Source organism: Staurois parvus, unplaced genomic scaffold (genome assembly GCF_062004578.1).
Source record: "Staurois parvus isolate SC_StPar_1 unplaced genomic scaffold, SC_StPar_1.0 ptg000581l, whole genome shotgun sequence".
Classification (NCBI taxonomy): Eukaryota; Metazoa; Chordata; class Amphibia; order Anura; family Ranidae; genus Staurois; species Staurois parvus.
The window spans coordinates 7,842,741-7,866,504 of record NW_028318377.1 but is presented as its reverse complement, the minus strand read 5'-3'; the positions used below and the strand labels follow the sequence as shown (position 1 = coordinate 7,866,504).

General features: G+C 41.9%; 1 protein-coding gene across 1 annotated transcript in view; it reads left to right on the top strand.

Annotated features, from left to right (window-relative positions):
* Positions 1-23,764, top strand: part of PTCD3 (pentatricopeptide repeat domain 3) — a 134,110-nt gene that overhangs the window by 68,759 nt on the left and 41,587 nt on the right. Inside the window, exons 13-17 of the mRNA XM_089692316.1 lie at positions 9,261-9,399; positions 10,678-10,728; positions 11,366-11,452; positions 18,588-18,616; positions 23,112-23,218. Of these exons, the coding sequence (XP_089548442.1) occupies positions 9,261-9,399; positions 10,678-10,728; positions 11,366-11,452; positions 18,588-18,616; positions 23,112-23,218 (413 nt within the window). The remainder of the gene's footprint in view (positions 1-9,260; positions 9,400-10,677; positions 10,729-11,365; positions 11,453-18,587; positions 18,617-23,111; positions 23,219-23,764) is intronic.

Genomic DNA, 23,764 nt, shown 5'->3' with positions numbered 1-23,764 from the left:
TCACAACTGCCTTGGGAGTGTGGAAGTGATTGGTGATGCAGGAAGAAGAGAGAAGTTAGGTACACTGTACAGATTTTTAGGATGTATATAGCTACTGTCCTGCTTCCTGTATAGCGTGTGTGCTTTTTTGGGGGGGAATTTCACAGAATAAAGCCCAACTCCACCTTTTTGCTTTAAAAATTAAAAGCATAGCAGCTCTTAAAAAAAAAAAAACGAAATAAAAAACCTGAACTTAGCAGCCTGTTCAAATCCATGATAGGTGGCCAGCTGCACAGACCTCAGCATCCTGGAGTGCACAGCCATGCAGGTATGCTGCATGGATCAGGACACAGACAGACGCATTCTGATCCATGCGTTGGACCTGCATGGATGTGCACTCCAGGAATGCTCATGGAAGTCCATGCCGCCGGCCGCCTGTCATTGATTTCAACAGGCTGCCTGCATAGAATACTTGTGCATCCTGGGTGGCTGAAGATGGCCCTTCACACGGACCGGACATATGAATGAGGCCTTGGGCTAGTACCTTTTAGGTGACGGGACACTGGCAGGCTTTTGAGGACATGCCCCCTTGGTGTTCCCTTTGCCCACTCCATGAGTCTTGAATTTTTTGCTTGTGTCCTAATGTGACAGATCTCTTCTCTCTTACGAAGAAATCCCTCTTAGATACTTTAACTATTTTATTATTTTCTCTTTGGATTTTTCAATCAATTATTCATTGTCTTCTAATACAACAATGGAAGCTTTGGTCATTGGCTCCTGTGGGCGCTAACCTTGGCACAATTTTGTGGCTCAAAACCTGGTCAGCCGAAGCTGCCTGTAAAGGATGTCTTACACATATGGCCTTTGAAGTAGGACATCTCTTTGAGGCACTTGACAAATTCATTGAAGATGTCACAGGAGATTTTTTGTCTGTAACCTCTTGTCTTTATTTAATAAAACGTTCTGCTTTCTTGATAAAAAAAAACAATTATGTTACAGGAGGGAAAATTCCAAACTCTCCCTCCTCAGGAGCCTCTATCTCTTCAAAACGCAGACCACCTCAACTCTCTACCCAGGCTTCAACTTCTAAACCTTCTAAAATTCTGCCCTTTCTTTCAGCATGAGATTTGGCCCACAGATTCCACCACGTCTTTCATAGTTTCTAATAAAGGGGCACCCCCACTTCTAAAGAGTGGAGGCACATCTGTTATAGTCACAGATGTCCCAGACTTGTGGTTTCTTCTCTCAAATCAACCAAAATCTGCCCAAAGACAGTCAGATTTGCAGAATGACATGAACCATTTCTTGTCCAAGGAGGTAGTTCTGCAGTACCCTCATCCTGTACCTAAAATCTCTCAACAAATACCTTCAGATTCCAGAATTTTGCATGGAATCCACAAGGTCAGTTATTGCCTCCCTGAGATGGGGGGGGTGAATACTTTGCATTCATAAGCTTACAGGATGCCTATCTGCATATTTCAATTTATCCATGTCATCTGCATTTCCTACACTTTTGCAGTAGGAGACCATCACTTCTAGTTTACTGCACTGCTATTTGGCCTATCCTTTGCTCCCAGAGTGTTCACAAAGATCCTTGCACCCCTTCCTGTTCTTCTCAGAACTCATGGCATTCAAGTCACAGGTTATCTAGACAAACTTCTCCTTCCTCGCCCTTCCAGCTATCTGCAAACATCCACAGGATGATTCCAATGCTTCAGGTTTTCAGTTGGGGTATCAACTTCCAAAAATCTGCTCTCTCACCTTCTCTTCATTTGGAATACCTGGGTCTGATCCTAAACACATTCCAAGCAAAGGTATTACTTCCAGAGAAGAAACCGATTTCTCTAAGAACTCACACTCAGGACTTGATGTAAAAGATATGCTTGAGAGTTCGAGATCCGATGGTAGCCTTCAAGGCTGTTCCATTCACCCAGTTTTGTTTGAGACTTCTCCGATACATCTGGCATGGAACAAAGGTGCTCTTTCCCTCTACCTACTCATGCTCCTGTCCAGCCAAGCAGGGAATTCCCTAGCTTGGTGGATCTCCATCCCAACCTTAACAATAGGGAAACTTTTAATTCCTTTTCACTGGAAAGTAATAATGACAGATCCCAGTGTATCTGGCTGGGAAAAAGGTTTTCAGTCCCTCACAGTTCAGGGAACATGGTCACCAGTCCTGAAGCTTAGAGCAATAAGGATGGCTCTGCAACACTGGACCCCTAACATCACCCTTGTGCAAGGGCACCCAATAAGGGTGCAGTCAGACAACGCCATAGCTGTGGCCTAGATCAACCACTAGGAGTCATGCATCCTTGAAGGAAAAAAGCCAGATCATCTCATGGACAGAAAAACACTGTTCAGTGATCCCTGCTGTGCACATCTTAGTGGAGTGGACAACTTGAAGGCAGATTACCTTAGCTACCACTGCCTGAACCAAGGGGAGTGAGCCTTTCCCCCTGACTTCTACAACCTGATATGTCAGAGATGGAGGGACCCCAGATATGGATATCCTGGCACCCAGATTCAACAACACGCTATCACTGTTTGTGGCTAGGACCAAGGATCCTCTTGCACTTGCTTTGGATGCCTTGATAATTCCATGGTTTCAGTTGAGGCTAATCTATACCTTCCCTGCAGTGCAAATTCTACCTTGCCTGATCCCCCCGAAAAAGAAGACAAGTGATTATCATTGCACTAACTGGTCTAGAACAAAACAGACATATACAGACTTCCAGGAGACAACCCCTGGTCTCTTTCTAACATGCCATACTTTGCTGTCTCAGGGCATTATATTTTTTCCTGCTTCTCAGTCACTGACTGTAACAGCTTTGGCTATTAAGTCCAGGTCTTAAAGGTAACCAAAAAAAAAGAATAGCCTAGAATATACAAAAACATAAAGTCCTATGGTGCAATTACAAATCAAGGTAAATGGGGGGGGGGGGGTTCCCTCTGCATAACAAAAGCCACCTGACTAAAATATAACTTTTAATTCCACAATTTAAAGGTATATCCAAAGGAGAACAACATGCCTTATGCCTGAAATGCATGTTGTTTTTAATATCTGAGGATAGTGTACTATTTTTTCTCACTGCAACAATAATTCCATTTGCCATGTGACTGCACCCTTTCTTTCTGCTCACTATTTGAGTTTACTTTATTCACCTCTGAAGAAGCTCCAATTTGAAGGAGTTCTGGAGGTTGTTGTTAATTTGGGAGCGCATTTTCCTTTTTTTTTTCTTTTTGGATAACATGCAATTTCTTTTCTACCTTGACTTTTTGGGGTGGAGGAATACTCATGTTTATTGGGATACAGATGTGATCATCCCTAGAGAGGCATTTTGTTGATATGTGGAATATGGGGCCTGTCCATTCGTGGTGTTTTATATCCACATGGATGGGTGTACCCGCATTACATATCATAGCCAGATGAATTTTCATCCTTTGAGATCCTTAGTAAAGGTAGTGTATTGTTGCAGTAAGCGAGAATAGTGCACTATCCTCAGATATTGAAACAGCATATATTTCAGGCATAAGACATGTCCACATGGATACGAATTGCTCTCTAGTTCTATAAACTGACACAATGGTTTGTTCTCTCACCCTATAGGTATTTACAATTGTTTTCCTTTTAGATATAGTTTTAAATTGTGTAATTAAAAGTTATATTTTAGGCAGGTGGCTTTTGTGGTGCGGAGGGACATGCACCCCTGTTTAGCTTTACAAGTCTTAAAGCACAGAGGGATCTCTGAGTCTCATTCCTTACTGAAGGCAAGGAAAGCCACTTCCAGAAAGATCCATCATCATACCTAGTAATTCTTTTTTGTCTGGTGTAAACACAGGCACTTTCATCATAGAGATTACTCTGTGCGTCACATTCTGGCCCCCATTCAGTATTTGTGTGTGATGAGGTGTCGGTGTCCATGCAACTGGTGTAGTGGTCCGGCATTTGAAGTCCCCGCTCTTCCCCTTTTTTATGTAGGACTTCCAAGACGGGTCAGAGCGATTCATTTGGTCAGCGCTGGCACGTGACTGCTTCAATCAGTCGGGGCAGCTCTGATCCCTCCTGGAAGGATGTACCACCAGGTACGGGGGGGGGTAGGGAAGATGTAGGATGTTGGTTTACCTTTTCATCTTTTCTGAAAAGGTGAACTTACACTTAAAACACTCTGAAAAGACACAGGTTTTGGACCATTGGTCTGTTCTTTTTCAAAAACCTCTGGCCTCGATCTCCCTTGTCTAAATTCTGTGTCTCCTTGGAACTCAGTTTGGTACTCTCTGCCCTGCAGAAACCACTCTCTGAGTCTATCAAGGAAATCTCCTTAGATGATCGCAACCAAGAAGGCCACTTTGCATCATTTCTGTCAGATGTATCTCTAAACTAGTGGCTCTCCTGTAAGGAGCTCATCCTTCACAAAGACCAAGGTCCAAGACCATATTTTCTTCCTAAGGTGGTGTCAGTCTCCCACCTCAATGAAGACTTAGTTCTTCCATCTTTATGCCCTACTCCAAAGCTCTTTTCTGCCTAGACATAGTCCAAACCAACACAACCTTCCTCAAAGCAATGCCTTCCATCAGGAACACGGACTTCCTATTCTCAGGACCTTGCAAAGGACACCCTGCTTTAAGGTCTAACATAGTTAGATGGAAAAGACAACTCCTCGCCAGAGCTTGCAGTCCAAAGGACAAAACTCCTCTTGCTTTTGTAAGCATTCTCTTGAACAGGTATGTGCATGTTTCCTGAGCAATTGGGCATGAAGCCGATGGCTCTTGCCATCTGGTCCTCTGTGCATGCTTTTACAAAGTTTTCACTGGGTGGGCATCAAGTCCTCTGCAAATGAAGCTATTAGTTGCAAGGTGCTTGCAGCAACCACTCTGAAGTTGGATCTGTTCACCTTTGTTGCTGTTAGGCCTGTTTCCATATCTCTTTTTGACCAATTGTTGCCCAACCTTCTCATTCATTGCTTGGGAATGTCTGAGGGTCTATGTATACTCAACCTGTGTCCTATATTTCCAGAATATGGAATGTACAGGCAGGTCAAAATTTGCTTTAGTGAGCATTTGTAGCTGTCAGAACTACAGTTCTGAAAAACATGATCAGTATATACAGCATCTCCCAGAAGTGAGTCCACCACTCACATTTTTGTAAATATTTTATTATATCATTTTATGTGACAACACTGAAGAAATTACACTTTGCTACAATGTGACGTAGTGAGTGTACAGCTTGTATAACAGTGTAAATTAGCTGTGTCCTCAAAACGACTCAACACAGCCATTAATGTCTAAACCGCTGGCAACAAAAGTGAGTACACCCCTAAGTGAAAATGTCCAAATTGGGCTCACAGTGTTTATAGTTTGTGTGGCCACCATTATTTTCCAGCACTGCCTTAACCCTCTTGGACATTGAGTTCACCAGATCATCATTATTATCTTGTTGGAATACTGCCCTGCAGCCCGGTCTCCAAAGGGAGGGGATTATGTACTGTGTATGTCACAGTACATGTTGGCATTCATGGTTCCCTCAATGAACTGTAGCTCCCCAGTGCTGGCAGCACTCATGCAGCCCAAGTCCATGACACTCCCACCACCATGCTTGATTGTAGGTAAGACACACTTGTCTTTGTACTCCTCACTTGGTTGCCGCCACACACGCTTGACACCATCTGAACCAAATAAGTTTATCTTGTTCTCATCAGACCACAGGACATGGTTCCAGTAAAATGTCCTTAATCTGCTTGTCTTCAGCAAACTGTTTGTGGGCGTTCTTGTGCATCATCTTTAGAAGTGGCTTCTTTCTGGTTCGACAGCCATGCAGACCAATTTGTTGCAGTGTGCGGCGTATGGTCTGAGCACTGACAGGCTGACCCCCCCACCCCCACCCCTTCAACCTCTGAAGCAATGCTGGCAGCACTTATACATCTATTTCCCAAAGACAACCTCTGGATATGACGCTGAGCACGTGCACTCAACTCCTTTGGTTGACCATGGCGAGGCCTGTTCTGAGTGGAATCTGTCCTGTTAAACCACTGTATGGTCTTGGCCACCATGCTGCAGCTCAGTTTCAGGGTCTTGGCAATCTTCTTATTGCCTAGGCCATCTTTATGTAGAGCAACAATTCTTTTTTTCAGATCCTCAGAGAGTTCTTTGCCATGAGGTACCATGTTGAACTTCCAGTGACAAGTATGAGAAAGTGAGAGTGATGACACCAAATTTAACACACCTGCTCCCCATTCACACCTGAGACCTTGTAACACTAACAAGTCACATGACACGGGAGGGAAAATGGCTAATTGGGCCCAATTTGGACATTTTCACTTAGGGGTGTACCTACTTTTGTTGCCAGCGGTTTAGACATTAATGGCTGTGTGTTGAGTTATTTTGAGGGGACATCAAATTTACACTGTTATACAAGCTGTATACCCACTACTTTACATTGTAGCAAAGTGTCGTTTCTTCAGTGTTGTCACATGAAAAGATATAATAAAATATTTACAAAAATGTGAGGGGTGTACTCACTTTTGTGAGGTACTGTAATTTATGAAAACAGGCGGGGATCTGGACTTAATGAGATTTCCTACTAATTTTCATAAATCAACTGATTTCTTTATTTGTGCTAATTTGAAGACGAAATAAAAAGCAATAATGTACAAAAATAAATAGATTTAATAATAATAAAAATCAGCGCAAAATTGTAATTAGAATATAATTGGTGATAATCAATAATAATCAAATCGATTATTTCAACCATCATAGTGTTATTGCTGATATTGCCGAGTTTCCTCTTTCTCTGTACAAAAAGAGGTGGTGGCAGTGTGAAGGGTTAATTGCGTAATTAACCTGACCCAGTAACAATTGCTTCCAGGCTGCCGATACACAGACTGTGGTCCATTAGTTGGAAAATCTGTGTGCAGCTGGGCGTGGCATTGTTACACACGTGACATCGCGGTTTTAGATTGGCTAGTCCTTTGGTCACGAGTTTGGTGAGAAGGGCAGGGGTCTGACACCACGATCGTCACACAATTATCTAATCAAAATATATTGGTTACAAATTCCAATCAGCAAATATTATCCAATATTAATGAAAGCGAACCAACTGTCTAAAAATGATAGCGTATGAAACGCTCAGTAACTCAGCTGCATATGACAACAGCTATGCAAATTGACCACGTGATCTCTCTACAACCAAATATTCAAAGCTCAAAGTGTACCTTGACATGAACTGATTTAGAATACCATACACTGGACAATCCAATAAACTTAGAACCTATCTGAGGTCAAGAACAGATGTTCACTAAGTTGTCTTTTTTTGTCATATATACCCAACTAAACCATTGACTAGAAGCTGAAATTAGCTTCGGGATATTCCAGAGAAAGTCCTCCCCCCAGAGAATTGAAATGAAGATAATTTATGCTGCAGTTAAAATTATTTCAAATCAACTCCGGTGCTAACCATAACTTAAATCAGACTAAATGGTTTAGCTGGACATATTAGATGAGCATAAATTGCCTGCAGAAAAATAAACATTTACGTTACCGATTATAGAATCTATGGTATCAGTGACTTCTGTGTTTGTGTCTGTGGATGTCTCTGTCTGTTGTCCTCTGTGTCCCCTCCATCTTCTAACTTTTATAATCGCAAAAAACCTTGGCGGGCACAGCTTATCTCACCTAATTATGATGTCACTCAATGATTCTAATTATCTGAAGGGGGCAGTATAGGATAAGGAATCATTTTGGATTTTTCTTAAAAACTCCTGTGCCATGTCAAGAGTTGACCTCTAACCTTCCCTTCTGTTTGTTTGAATGCAATAAACTTAAGAGACAGTTGCTCTTTTGACAGGACTGGTTAGACAAAATGGGACCAGTGTCACTATAATAATGTATTAATTGATTATGAAAAAAAATGCTATCTCTACATCTTACAGACATTTGCTGTGGTCATTTGTACTGAGATTTCTTAATTATCTAACTTCTTCTGTAGCATACAGATGTAGTAATATAATAAACTCAAAATAATTATTTAAAATGTTGAAAACATAATATCCAAAATAATATACCAATATGTATTAATTGTAAAGTGTGTGTATATATGTATATAGATATATACATATATAAGAGATAGTCATTTTGGTTTTGTATTATTATATTCAATTAGGCAAGTATTCACTTCATGCAAGAATAATAATACAATTGACATTTTTGATTAAAATAATAACAACACCATATACAATGTTACCAGAAGAGAAGAGGAGTTCTTAAGGCGCATCTGCCTTGGAGACCAGAGGCGGGAGACAGTGGGAATAGGCACTAGAGCAGCACTTCCATGAGTAGAAGCAGATTCTGGGCAGAACAGAAGAGAAAGAGGGTGTTTCTAAGTGCAGTACATCCACATGTTTATTGGTAAAAATGGTTAGAACCACAAATGATGATAAGAGTCAGACAACGTCAATGCAGGGCTCCTGTCACTGTTTCCTGGCACTCGCTGTGCCGTCCAGCAGCAGCAGGGGGAGCTCAGGTGCAACTCCAAGAAGGTCGCCGCTTTTCCTGGGCCGCCGTGGAGCACACGCCGTCTGAATAGAACGCACGTCCCAGAAGTGATGTCAGTGGTGGGTGGTGACGTGTTTTGGAGCATGTGCAATAGCTCCTTCATTAAGACCGGTCCTCCTTTTCTTACATGGACACCTCAGTTAATCTTGAGAATTGGTATCCTGGCCAGCCTTTATCCCTTAGGCTGTCTGGTACCATCATAATAACCCCCCAATACCCCCGACCCACCCACTTCACCCCCTAGAGTATGAGTATATGTCTGTTGTTCGAATCTTTGTTCAGAAACCATGAAAATAGAATATAAAGAACAAAATGGCTTCCAGCATGCCCATGTTACATTATGTAGAGATAATTGCAGGCTTTCCAGTTAATTCTGTAAGCACCGAATAGTTCCGACACAGCTCACTAAAGGCTTTCACTTTGTGCCTGAAATTGCTGTATAAATGTATGTAGTTATATCATTCTAATTAATACAAGAATATAGTTTTGTGTTTTAAATGTGTTTTCAATATGTTTGCTGGTTGGTAAACACTACTTAAAAACCAGGTACAGTGGAGCTGAAAGTTAGTGTTTCTTGCTCACAGCAGTGATATAATTTAATATTTAATGTTTAATATTTAATATTTTGCTCACAGCAGTGATATAATTTAATATTTAATGTTTAATATTTAATATTTTGCTCACAGCAGTGATATAATTTAATATTTAATGTTTAATATTTTCTTTTTTTGTAGGACCTGCTTAATCAGATGACTCAGCAAAAGGTTCAGCCAAATTTACACACCTTCAACTCCGTCCTAAAAAGCTTGAAGAAGACTGGCCTAGTAAGAATTGCATTTCCAATACTCATGGAGATGAAAGCCCTGAATATTGGTGAGACATGAAAACCAGTGCTGAGAATTTAATACATAGGCTGTTATTGGCATGTGGTCATTATTGCGTATCTGAGTTTCTTCAGTGGTTGTCTGCAGTTAGAACAGATTGATGCATTGAAACTGAAATTGAAATGTATTGTAATTAAAATTCAACATCCTCGGCACATTTTTTTTTTAGATATTCTTTTAGCTATAAATCCATTCAAGTGACATATTCTTATTTTTTCCAGATATTTCAAATGTAATAAATGCTCACACATTAATAAAATAAATGTGTGTTTATCACATTTTTTTGTTTTGAAGCTTGTAGATCATTGCAGCAAAAATCAGTGCATCAGGGCAAAACCATCCACAGACACGCTCAAATCAAAACTTAACAGATGTATGCAGGAAGAACAGGGGTGGACTGACCATTTGGAAACTCGGGCACTGCCCGAGGGCCCGGGGTCAGTAGGGGCTCCATGAGATGCCCCTGGTACCTTTTTCATAGGCTTTTTTGAGTTTGGGCAAGGACACGGGCCCCATGATCCCTATTGCCCGGGGGCCCCAGAAGTTGTCAGTCCGCCCCTGAGGAAGAAGCAACCTGCAATTCTGGTACCGAGGAGACAGTTTGAGGGTGGGGAGAAAATGCAACCATGTTTCGTGTTACACCCTATATATGGGTGTAACAAGATACATGATCAGCATAAACTTACGCTGCGTGTACATGGGAAGTTTATTTTCATTCAACCCAGCAGTCTGAACTGAAAAAAAAATGTATAGATCACTGTACTAATACATCTGATGTTAGTGCGGCTATCTTCACGCACAGCTTTTGCATACTGACGTGGGGGCCGCCCTTCCGCCAGGACAGTGCTCACAGCCATTGGATCAGTGCAGACATCCTTTATATGCCAGCGCCAATTGGATGCTGATCAGATGCTAGTTTTCCAGCATACTCGTTCAACAGATGTTGGTCGTGTGACTGGCTTCTGCTGAACGAGGAGCTGTACAAACTGGCTGAAAGTCGGTCAGTTCCTGCTGAATTTACTGTTTTCAGCTGATTTTTGGTCTGTGTATACCCAGCTTAAGCCTATAATCACAGGAATGAATGACTGCCTATGTTACACCTCTTCTGGGAGTTGGTGGGCTATTGATCTGATTATTTACAGCCCTATTTAAAAAAAAAAAAAAAAAGTTGTACATACGTTATAGATTTTGCCTGCTCATTACAGCCCATCTAGTGATAATATTTTGAGTAGATGTAGACTTTGATATCGCCTTTTTACTTTTCTAGAGCCGAGTCTTGGAACATTCAGCCACTTCATTGGGACTTTTTCAAAGTCTCGTGAGTACACACATTGTTTTGCTTTGTCTTGTCTTCTGTCCTGTAAACTAGCTTAGTCCTTTTTGGTCTTAAATTGTGTTAGCAACATATGAACATACTGATCCTGTAGCATAAAAGGAAGCGTTTAATAGGTTTTGATCTTTTTTTTTTAATGTTTATACTATTATACAATTACTATTACTGCTCAAATTATTTTTGTACAACCTTTACTTTGAAAATATTAATACAGGTTGTATTTATAATGCTAAAGCTTACTAGGATTTTCTAGAATAGTTAGGCACTGCTTGCATGGTTGCTGTTACCCTGTGTAAACTGGCCAATCAAAAGGGGCTCTTCTGTGCTGGTAGAGAAGAACTTTACCAGCATTGGTTTGGTCAGCCTTTGTAATATGAATTCACTTACTATTTTGGGATATTTTACAACACAGAGGGGAAAAAGAGGTGCAACAAGTGCTATGGAGCTTGCCTCCCTGCTGCTGCTGTGGTCAATATGAAGTATTCATATATAATGTGCAAAGATTCTAGTTAATAATACAGAGCGGAACCTTTAGTTGCACTAAAGAAACAATGCGCACTTAAATTGATGGAATACAGTAAATGGATTATAAATGATGCAATACAGTAACTCTGTCTGTTAGGTAATGGATTGCAGTGTGCTGATATTCTTGATAAGATTCTTCAACATATCGAAGGAAAGAGCTTTACAGCCCAAGATCCAGATGACGGTAATTTTGAAACTTATTTTTTTTTTATTAATGTCTGTTACCTGAATCTTGTATAATGGAGGAGAGGGTCTCATCACTTTAGTCTCTGTTATGGGATGAAAGAATGAAGAGATGAGAAGGCTCTTTAAATGCATGAATCAAAGATTTTCAAAACAAAAAATACAATGTATTGCAGTTTAACAGTCTTTAGATGTGGTTGCATTTGTTTTTTTTTTGTTTTTTTTCAGACTTTCTTTTCCATAATTTCACTTCCTGTTCTAGGGTGACCACACTCTTTCACAGTAGTACAAAACGCCTCTCCGTCTGCTCATTTACTTAACACTGGGAGGAGGTGTGCTTTAGTTCACGGCGACAACTAGGCAACGTTGAACATTCTACTTGAGATAACACTGCAGGGTGAATAGGATAGCACCACACTTCTGGCAGGTTCAACAATTTATTTTGTTTTTGCATTTATTGACCAGATACACGTAAATGCTTTCAATTATGTTTTTAAAGCCCAATTCTGGGCTCAGCAAAAAATAAAAAAAAACCCTTGCAGCACCCCTCCCAAACCTCCCTCCCCCCAATACAAGGGTTACATCCTCTTTAAAGTGTTACTAAACCCACAACAGTAAAATCAGTCTGTATATGCAGTAAAGCATGCTTGTTATACTCACTGTGGAACCTAAGGGGTTAATCCTCTGCATTGTTTAAAATGCTATTTGATCCTCACTCCTCTGTTCCTTACCTCTTTCCAGTAGCCCCCTTTTATCTCCTAATAAGACATATGGTGTGGAGACACTGCACATGCTCAGTTTGGTGTGTATTGGTAGAGAGTGTTTTTTTCTTGGGAGTGTGCATATGATCAGCACAGGGCCAATCAGCACTGCCCAAACAGAGGTCAGAGGTTCTACATCCTCCTAGAGGAAACTCCTACAAGCTGTAACCAGTGCTCTGCTGGACACTGATAGAAATCACAAAATTACTATATAGGGCGCGCTTGTTGGAGCCCAACCTCTGTAGCTGTAGGATAAAGGTGCCTGCCAGATGGATATCATGGATGGATGGATGGGAGCAGTAACACTGAGGCAGCTCTTCTTAGGGTGGAAGCAAGGCTCTAATGCAGTACCTTCCTGTCTTTTTCTGATACAAATCACAAGACTGCTATATACTGCTGATGAGAAAAGGTATTTAGCAGTTTATATTTACTAAAATAATTGCATTTCCATGTTCTGTGTACTGTGGGAGACCAGACATAGTGAATGTAGGGTCCTGGGTTTAGTAACACTTTAGGTCTAGGTTCATGCTGACACTTTGCAAGTTTAATCGGTTTTGCAATGTGATTTTAGGAGCAGCTACAGTGCAAGTTGGTACTGCAATCTCCTGGAGTCCACAGATGCAGTTTCCATTCAAGTCTATGGAGCTACAAATCTCACTGCACTAAGCTTGCACAAGGCATTTTTCCAAATCTCATGTTCTTTCACTTGCCATGCTTCTGGAATGCATCAGAGATTGCATCAGTGTGAACCAGGGCTAAGTCTATGGGGTTGCTAAAGAGGCTCTATTGTTTTCCTTTTTCCTCACTCCAGCAGACTCTCTCGATCCATACGACCGGACTCCCACAGCCTGTAAGCCTCTCCCAGTTGCGGTCGCACTTTTACCTCAACCATGTGCAATATAAAATTAATAGCCCTATACTGTACATGATGACACCAACAGACCGATCTCTGGAGAGAGGACAGTATTCTGGTCTGCTGGAGTGGGGAGTCAGGTGAGTACTACATCCTCTTCTGTAACCCCCTAAACGTAACGTGCTTTTAACCCTTGCTGTGTAAGGGACTGGCAGGGAGTGGCTACTGCAAATGGCCCCCCCCCCCCCCATCGCCTTTCAGGACAGCATCTGGAATGAGCGTAGCTCCACCCTCAATCTAGGAAACACCCCAGCAGCTTTATTATTATTATACAGGGTTTATATAGCTTCAACAGTTTACGCAGTGCTTTGCAATATATAGGAGGGCAGTACATTTCCAATACATTTCAGTACAGAAGGAATAGGAGGGCCCTGCTCGTGGAGCTTACAATCTAAAGTAAGGGGATGTGATATAAAAGGTGATAGCTACAGGGGGTGATCTTGTGGAGGTGATTCAAGTACAGTTCATATGTGGAGGCTTGGTAGGTTTTTCTGAATAAGTGAATTTTCAAAGATCGCCTAAAGGCAGGCAGGGTGGGGGCTTACTGGACATACTGGGGTAGGAAGTTTCAGAGGATGGGAGAGGTTCTGGAGAAGTCCTGGAGGCAGGCATGGGAAGAGGTGGCAAGGGAACTGGAAAGCAAGATGTGTTCGGAAGGCGCAGACGATTTGGACAGTATCTGCGGATGAGGTTGGTGGTGTAGCTAGGGGTAGTGTTGTGGATGGCTTTGTACATCGATGTTAGTATTTTGAATTTTATATGTTGGGCTACTGGAAGCCAATTACGGGATTGGCAGAGAGGGGCAGCAGTCGCTGATTGATTGGTAAGGTGTATAAGTCTAGCAGCAGTATTCATAATAGACTGAAGAGAGGGTAGCCTGTGTAATGGTAGACCAGTGAGGAGGGAATTGCAGTAATCAAGGGGGATATAACCAAGGTGTTAAGTTGTTTTGTGGGGCTGTTAGGAAGGGGCGAATTCTGGAAATGTTGCGGAGGTAGAGCCAACAGGATTTATCCAGTGATTGGATGTGAGGCTCGAAGAAGAGGTCAGAGTCTAGGATTACGCCTAGCACCCTGGCATGTGGGGAGGGAGCAATGGATGTGCTGTTGATCTTAATGGTAAAATCATGAATGGGGGATTGTGGAGGAGGAAATTTTACAAGCTCGGATTTAAAAAGATTGAGTTTGAGGAAATAGTGTGACATCCATTACATGTCGCTCAGTAGATTTGTGATATATTTTTGATTTGTGAGATTGAGGGGGTGAGCTGGGGAGTGGAGAGAGAGATCTGAGTGTTGTCAGTGTAGAGATGGTATTGGAAGCCATGGGAGCCAGGAAGAGGAGCAGAGGAGTTGGTGCTGTATGTGACGCTGAAAGTGTGCTGAGAATGGTCATGGAGGCCAAGTGGTGGTGTTTACTGAGGAGGAGCGGGTAGTCAGCTGTGTCAAAGGAAGCAGAAAGGTCTAAGAGTGTGAGTATGGAGTAATTACCATTTGGTTTTAGCAGTTAGTGAGTTTTAGTAGGGCAGTTTCAGTGGAATGTTGTGGGCGGAAGCCAGACTATAGGGGATCGAGACGGTGGTTGTCACTGAGCTGACAAGTCATACGTTTGTGGACAAGGCACTCAAGATTCTTGGAAGCAAATGGAAGCAGGGAGGTGGGTCTTAAGCTATTCAATCAGTTGGGGTCCAGCAAGGGTTTTTAAAGTATAGGGGTAACCAGTGCATGTTTGAGCAGGGAGGGAAAGGTGTCAGTGGAGAGGGAGAGGTTGAAGATGTGGGTTAGTCTATGATAGAGCAGGAAGGAGGCCACAATAATTGTGAGGGGACAGGGTCCAGAGGACAAGTGGTGATTTGAGCCTCTGAAAGCCTCCTGAAGCTTTAAAATCTGCCTCTTCCACCATACCCTCAGTTTTTGTGTTAACTCCATGGTGGAAGTGCTGCAGGGAACCTCTGAAGGGGGCTGCGCTCTCTCCAGGTGAAGGGGGGGGGGGGTAGCCTACCGGTTTTGCCTGATATAGTGAGCCCATCCCAGTGCCTTCCTTCAGCAGGATGAAAGGGGCATCCTGGGGCCTACTTTCCGCTCCAGCACAGTGGAGCAGTGGCCAGTCCGGGGGTCCTCTCTTGTGCGCCGGTGATTGTGGACGGTAGTTGGTATGCTGGATCCCTGGGACTGGTGAACAGCCGGGCCTGGTTGGAGGCTAAGGCTTTGGTGGCGGCCCTCAGTGGATTCACTCCAGATTCTGGCCGGCGGGTGACTTCAGAGCTGGTGGACGTGACTTCCGGTGGGGGCGTGGCAGCAGTGGTTCCAGCCACTGGAACGCAGGGGGAAGCGGTGGGGTAGGGGCTGGTGGGCCCAGGTACCTAGGCACAGGGACGCCGGAGAGAAATTTAAAATAGAACAAAGTTGTTCAGCAAGCTGCACTCTCTGCAGATGGAGGAGGCAGAGGGATTGGCGGTGGCTGCTGAAACAGGCGCCTTGTGCACCAGCCGGGGGGGGGTGTCTTTTAGCTTCTTATTGGATAAGATGCCAGGGCTACAGTCGGTTCACAGCAGAGCACCCTATCCAGACTTTCTAAGCAAGAGGAAGGTGGTAGAGTCTGAATGGAGTCTGAATCAGGAAATCTTCCAAGGGATCACAGAGGCATGGAGGGGTTCCCCAGGTACACCTTTTTTGCAAGTTGCCTGAACGCAAAGTCACCAAAATTTTTCTCCCTGCACAGAGAAGAACCAGCCATGGGACTGGATGCGTTGGCTCATCCATGGGATTACCCCTTTTACTCTGTATTCCCTCCTGTCCAGCTGGTTCCCCTAGTACTTTGGAAGTTCGAACAAAAAGCTGCAGATCTATTGCTGATCACACCATACTGGACAAAAAGGCCATGGTTCTTGACTTTCAGAAAACTAGCCTCCACACCCCCCTGCAGACTGCCAGACAGGAAGGATTTGCTGGTCCAGGGACCTGTTTGCCACCCAGAGGTGGAGAGACTTAAATTAACAGCCTGGTTCTTGAGGAAGATCTAAGAAGAAAGGGGCTGTCAGACAAATTGATTGCCACCCTCCTTTCAAGTACGAAGAAAGTGGCCAGAGCAGTATACCATAAGGTGTAGAAGTGTTATAATTCCTGGTGTTCAGACAACGGCATCCAATTGAAGAGTTTAGTTTCGGTTTTGGAGTTTCTTCATGAAGGAATGGAGAAGGGGTTAGCAACAGGTACCCTCAAGCTGCAGCATTATTGGTTTTCTTGGAAAGAACGTTATCCCAGGAGCCATTAATTGTTAGATTTTTTTTTTAAGGCATTGGCCAGGTCTAGGCTGGTTTCTATTAGTTTTTCCTAAATGGAACTTATCTTTAGTTTTACAACGCCTAACTAAAAGGTTGTTTGAGCCCTTGGAAGAAGCAACCCTAAGGAACTTTATTGGTAAAAAATATTTTATCTTTCCTGACCGGGTGATCCTCAGAACATGACCCCAGATTTCTTCCAACCATTGCCTCATCTTGCCATCACACTCAGGAGATGTGTGTTTATTGCTGTTACAAGGGATGTTTACATTCCTTGTGACAACTATAAAAGCGATCACAAAAAAAAAATAAAGCTGCAGTGCAGCAGCTATATCCCAATTGAAATGAATGGGACTGCCTGAACTGGTATACATTCAGCACTTCCCTCACATGGGTGTACCCTGTAGTTCACCCGCTTGAATGAGGCCTTACTGTCCATTATTTCTTTAATGAGATTTCATACTGCGTTTTGTGGATTCTCCCTCTGGTGTTGTCTGCATGCATAGACAGTATATCTAACATCTCTGAAGAACAACGGCTATGAAAGAGGATAAAACCACCCATAGATTGTCTTGTCTTGTTTTCAGCATGTCTAGATCGATGTACATTGAGAAAGGGAAGCAGTAAAGGTGTCCGTTTATGACACAGAGAATAGCTGCGATTCAACGGATCTCAGCTATTCTCTGGTCATTTACAGTTTATGACACTCAGGAGATCAGCGGAGAACATGTTCAGCCCTTCACTGGAGATCTGTGTTCTCCCTCCAGATTCTACAGCCCAGAGAATCGGAGGGACCGCAAACTAAGCAGAGATAATTTACCTCTGCTTAGTAAACTGATTTTTTACTGTAATCTCGTGAGATTATAGTAAAATCAGCCGTTTTCCAGAGTTTGTAGACCGTTCTCCAGCGTTTGGAGACCGTTCTCCCTTCGTTCGAAGAACTGCTTCATAAACTGCATTCTCAGGAGAACTGTGTTCTCCGAGAATGCCGGAGAACTGAGCAGCGATCTATTACCGCTGGTTCATAAACGGACACCAAAGTGAGGCTTTGTTTAGCTAAGCAGGAAGAAAAGCTTGTTTCTGTCAATATTTAGTAGTGCATGATGTATGTACATGACGCAGCCTGTCTGTTATGTAGGCTTTGCTTCCTGCTTAATGGAACAGTACAGTACAATCACTGTACTGCTGTCTCTCTCTGTGATAGTCTGGCTGTCTGCTCTGACTGAGTGGTTACACTTTCTGTGCAGGTTATCGTCTCTTTTGTGTAGCAGAGATGATTAGTGCAGTTGTGAAGTAACAGCCAGTTGAAGGAGACCCACATTTGGGGCTTCTAAGCTCTGGATACAGGTGTATGTTATGCCACACGGCCATATGTCTGTTTTTATGTCCATGTGCATTTAGCCTAAGTTTCATATCTTATTGGACTTGTTTTGAATAGAAGCAGCTTTATCCTGGTGTTTTGGCTTTATGAATGGAGTTTGTGTCTTCAAAGTAACGCAACTTACTAGCATGGTGAATCAAAGATTGGCTATATAAAGAGAAAAAAGTGTGTGTGCGCGCGCATGGATATAAATATACATACGTGTGTGTGTGTATGTATGTATGTATGTGTGCGCATGTATATAAATATAAATACATATATGTAAAAAATGGTGTAAAAGTGAGCGCTCTTGAAGGGTAAGCTGCTGGACACTCAAGGTAACCAAATGAAAACCCTAATAAAACTTCATAAAAAATAGTGCAGCGCTATAGGTATGATGTAGGTCAAAGCAAGACTAAAAATATCTAAATGCACAATAGCACGTGTCAGTTAACACAAGACTAAAAAAAATCAAAATGTCTAAACGCATATCATCACATGCAATAAGTCAAGGAAAGAAAAAAATTTAAAAAATTAAAAAAATAGTTCCGTGTTTTCATTAGAGTCTTATAAAGTGCTTTTCTTATTTTTGTTTTTATTTTTTTCTTGCCTTGACTTATTGCATGTGATATTATGCGTTTAGACATTTTGATTTTTTTTTAGTCTTGTTTTAACTGACATGCTATTGTGCATTTAGATATTTTTAGTCTTGCTTTGACCTACATCATACCTATAGTGCTGCACTATTTTTTATGAAATACATACGTGTGTGTGTGTTGTGATTTTTGTGTTTTGAATCAATTTTTTTTTTTTTTTCTTTCAGCGAACTTCTTTGCATCTGCAATGCAAGTGGTACGTATATCAGTCAAGGTGATGCATATAAATGATGTTTTGGTTTACTCCAAATTTCCTGAAAGACCAGCGGTCACACTACAGATATACAGCTTTGAGGCTGTAGACAAAGGAAATGTCCTGCTATTTTTAGGAGGATTTCAAAACAAAGTGTGGATTTTTCAGGTTGCTGCCTAGGTACTGCCAAGCACATTTTTCACTTTTTAAGTTCAATTCTAGTCTGACAATCTGTATTCTTATTTAAGAATAATGATGCTGGGGTGTCCAGTACTTTATACAGTGTTAAAGTGGTTGTGAAGGATTTTTTTTAAAAACATGCCTATACTTACCTGGTCTGTGCAATACAGTTGCACAGAGCACCCTTGAACCTGCTCTGTCCCCACTGGTGCTCCTGGCTCCTCCACTCCTCCAAGTGCCCCCAATGAGAAGCTGCTTTCCATGGGGTCACTTATGTGGGTTTGCTCCCAAGTCGCGCTGCTGCGTCCGTTCTCCCTGCTCCTTCGTCATTGGCTTTAAGTGACCGCAGTGAGAGCCAATGGCTCCCACTACTTCAGCAAAGCCTGAGAAAACCAGAAGTAAGGAGAGTTGAGAGCTGCATATGTGCACAATGGATTGAATGAGGGCTCAGGTAAGTATAATGAGGGGGAAGGGGGTAAGAAGGGCATGGCAATGAAATAACTTAAAAAAAATGTGGCTTTAGAACCACTTTATTATTGAACAAAATTAAATGGTGAATGAAAGTGTCTGCAATATATTTTTTCAAAAGCCTTTCTTTGATGTCATGCAGTGATGTACGTGATTCTTTGGAGGAATTTCATTTTTTTGTTTTAGGGCTCATGTACACTGCAGCTGGTAAACTGACGTTCAGGAACTTTTCTGCAATTTTTTTTTTTTTTTCCCAGCAGCCCCTGAGCACTCCCTAATATTTTCCTATATGTCCATGTACACATAGTCGTTTACAGTCGTTTTTCTGAACACACCAAACAGGAGTAGATTTTATCAGCGTTTCAAACGCCGCACGCTTGTAAATGTGGCTAACTGCATTTATAAGCGTTTAGAAGCGTTTTTTAACTGTTCCTTATCCAGATGCTGTCCAGAGCCTTTTTTCATAATCAGAAATACATGCAAAATGTTTTCCATGTATTCAAATGGACCCGGTACACCAGCGCAGTCAGTTCCAGGTTTTGCGTGAAGGAAAAAATGGTAGAACGTGCTGCATTATGCTCATGATGGGATCGATAATGAATACAACCAGAAAAGACAGATCATCTCAACACATACTGCTCTATCTGCTTCTGCTCTCTTTATTTCTCTCAAAATGTTTGAAATAGTTAATTTTTTACTGGTTTTCAGTGCATTCTGGGCATTTTGGAAGGTCTACTGAGGTCATTTAAAAAAAAAAAAAACCGCTTCTAAACGCAAACGCTCATAAATGTGCATAAACGCGGTATGCAAACGGGGCTAAACAGACTTTTTTTTAACCTACGGTTACCAGCAGTCAGTTTCCACCGTTCGGTATTAATTTAGTTAAAGTCGACCTCTGGGCAAAATGCCAAATACACCGATGAAATGCATTTAAGGGATAATTCTCTTTCCAGTTCACTTTCACTTGTCTCCACCCCCCCCCCCTTAAATTGTGCCTTGTGACTGTGCAGTGAAAGGAGAAGAAGAGCAGTGATGAGTTCACATCCCTTTGTCACACTGTTCTCTGATCAACATGCTACTTGCAATGCAACTCATCCAACTGGCTGTTTGTGCTGCTCTTCCCTCCCTTCCTTGAGCTCTGCTATATAGGTACTGAACGAGGCTGATACCAAGTCAAATTCTAGAATTTCCTCTGCTTCAGTTAAAATATATTTATTGATCACATGACTGCATCCACTTATGTATTTTGCCTTTAGTTCACCTTTAGTAAAGTATTTCTTTCTATATAAACATCAAGTGCATACAGAGGGAAATATTGAATGACAACTGTTTACAAACAAAACCATGTGATCACCAGTACATAACTGACACATTAGCCTTAGCAGCAGTCAGCACTGCTCATTGCAAGATGCAACCCAGATTACATTCCCTCTACACAGGGTATCATACATGGGAATTTTACTCTAAAGATTGCCGGTGCCAAGGGGATATGCTTTGCAGGATGCATTGCTTTGAATCTGAAATGCAGTAATTAACTGCTTCCCACCCGCCCGCAATGTACTGTGGCTGGGCGGCAGCTACAGGCAAAGTGACGTACCCGTACGTCGCTCTGGCTGTACTAACACAAGTGAGCATGCAGTTTTCCCCCCAACGCGACTGCAGTGTCCAGCGGACACAGCGGAATGAAGATACCGGTGAACACTATGCGATCACATGATCACAATGTAAGCAAAGCTGTTATGAAGCAATCTCATTCATAACAGCTCTACTTCTCTTCCTAGTGAGCTGTGATTTTCCCACAGCTGTCATATGATACATGGGGCCAGTCACAGCATCCTGTACCTTGTGACCAGCTCCAGCCAATCACAGATCACTATCTTGAGCTGTCAAAAACTTAACTCATTCATAACCATTCATGAATGAGTTGGGCTCATGACAACAAGCTTTGCATTTCAGGAGAAATGATCTTTATTTCTCCAGCAAAGCAAAATGTAAAAAAAAAAAAAAATCCCTGATCACCTTCCCACAGTAGTACAATGTTACTATGGTAACATTGTACTATTCTGATAAAATTATTAAAAAAATAAAATAAAAAATACCATTTTGAGAATTTTTGCTGCCTTCCACAGTTTTCTTGGGCTCTCCTGTCCCACAGGGGAATCCGAGAATGCAGCCGGCGGATCTGCTGGCTGACCATAGAGCTGATCAGAGACCAGAATGGCTCCAAGCATCTCTATAGTCTAAGAAATCGAAAGCTACGAGCATTTCATCACTTTCGCAGGATATAAACAGCACCATTTGTAAATTGGGAAAGCATCTGATCACACCAATCTTGGTGAGATCAGATGATGTAAGCACAGAGGAGATATCTAGAGTCTAATAAACCTCAGATTTCTCAAAAAAGAAAACCTGTCAATTGCAGTCAAAGGGGATATTTACAGTGTAAAAATAATAAAAAAAAAAGCAAAATAACAACAAAAAAAAAGCACCTTCGCCCTTGTGTGTGCAAGCGTTGACCCCGTGCCGGTATGTAAACCGTATTTGCTAAGAGGCATGGTGAGTATTTTGCAGATCCCATTTGTTGCCACACGTTTTTGGAAAACGAAGAAAGAAAACAAAAATTAATTTTTTCTTTTCTTTTTTTTGTTTTCAAAGCCCTGTGACAAAAATATCTGTAAAATACCATGCCTCTTATTAAATTCCTTGGGGTGTCTACTTTCCAAAAAGAGGTCATTTGGGGGATGTTTGTACTGCCCTGGCATTTTAGCACCTCAAGAAATGTGATGGGCAGTCAGAAAGTAAAAGCTTTGTAAATTCCATTCTCTATACCATAGTTTGTAGACGCTATAACTTTCACACAAACCAATTAATATACGTGTATTGAGTTTTTTTTTTTCTACCAAAGACATGTAGCAGAATACATTTTGGCCTAAATTTATGACTAACTTTGAGTTTATTGGATATTTTTTTATAACCAAAAGTGAAAAACATCGGGTTTTTTTCAAAATGTTTGATCTTTTTTTGTTTATAGCGCAAAAAGTAAAAACCGCAGAGGTGATCAAATACTACAAAAGAAAGCTTTGTGTAAAAAAAAAAAAGGTCATAAATTTAGTTTGGGTTTTGCATTGCACGACCGCGTAATTACCAGTTGAAGTGCCAAACAGCAAAAAAATGGCCTGGTCATGACAAATGCTATGCTCTCAAAAGGAACTTTATCTACTTTTGGCATTATCAAAGTTAGCATTGTGAATGGTGCTCTGCCTTTTATTCACATAACTCTAGATTTCAGTTGGTAGTCAAGATCCATACTGCCTGATGTCCAACCCAGATGGTCTGTCCTTGTTGATGTTGTTGCAGGCCACTAAACTGTGCATGTGCTTACTGTGCAGTGTGGCTTGTGAAATACAAAAGGATGGCTCCAGCAACTGGCATAAAAGTGAATAGTGAGGAGCCACCAGTGGTTTGGGTGAATTGTGTTGGGGGCAGAGAACATTTTCCAGATTCAGTAGTGAATACAAAAGGAGTTGTGACATTCAGTAGTTACTCATAACGTATTTTAGTGCAAAACCACTTTGTAAATAAGACATGTATTAGCAGGTGCACTGCTTAATCCTCATTGTGTTCAGATAGGCCGCAGCTCCTTGCATATATGAGTATTATATAGAAATACATGCCAATTGCAAAAAGTGGGAAAGCAAGACCCCAGTGGTCTGTTAGGACCACTTTAACTCCAATTGGCTACTGAAACTATGGATGTGCTTCAGATGAAACCTTGCAGTTTGGCAGGAAGGAATTTTAAGCTACATAAGAGAATCTGAGTCTCGTCTTACCAGTGTTTTTCTGATTTCAGTGTGTGGATATAAAGGATCTAGAATTGGCTTATAGAGTGGATGCCCTGAGAAACACTGGAGACAACTGGAAATTTGTTGGAAGTCGCGTCGCGCAGAGTCACTACTAGTGAGTTTCATGTTACTCTCAAATGTGCACTTTTCTAGCATTATGTTTACATTGTCATCCTCTACTCCCTATTTCCCACCATCATTCTAATACAATGGTTTCCAAACTGCGGCCCAGGGGCCAGATGCGGCCCTTTGCTTGCTTTTATCTGGCCCTTAGGGCACTATTCCATCTACTGACACCAAAGAATGGGCACAATTCCTCCCAATAACACCAAAGAAGGGGTACAATTCCTCCCAATGATGCCAAAGAAGGGGCACAATAACTCCCAATGACACAAACAATTAGGCATAATTCCTCCCAATGACAACAACAATGGGGCACAATTCCTCCCAATGACACCAACAATGGGGCACAATTCCTCCCAATGATGCCATCCCTTTTTCTGTTCCCACTGGCCTCAGGCCCCCCCCTTCTTTCGTCTAAAGGACAGTATACTGACCCTTTGTTTAAAAGTTTGGAGACCCCTGTTCTAATTGATAGACCGAGGATGAGGGACTTTTCATCACTAACTAAATGAAATCAGTATACTCGGTCTTTATTCCG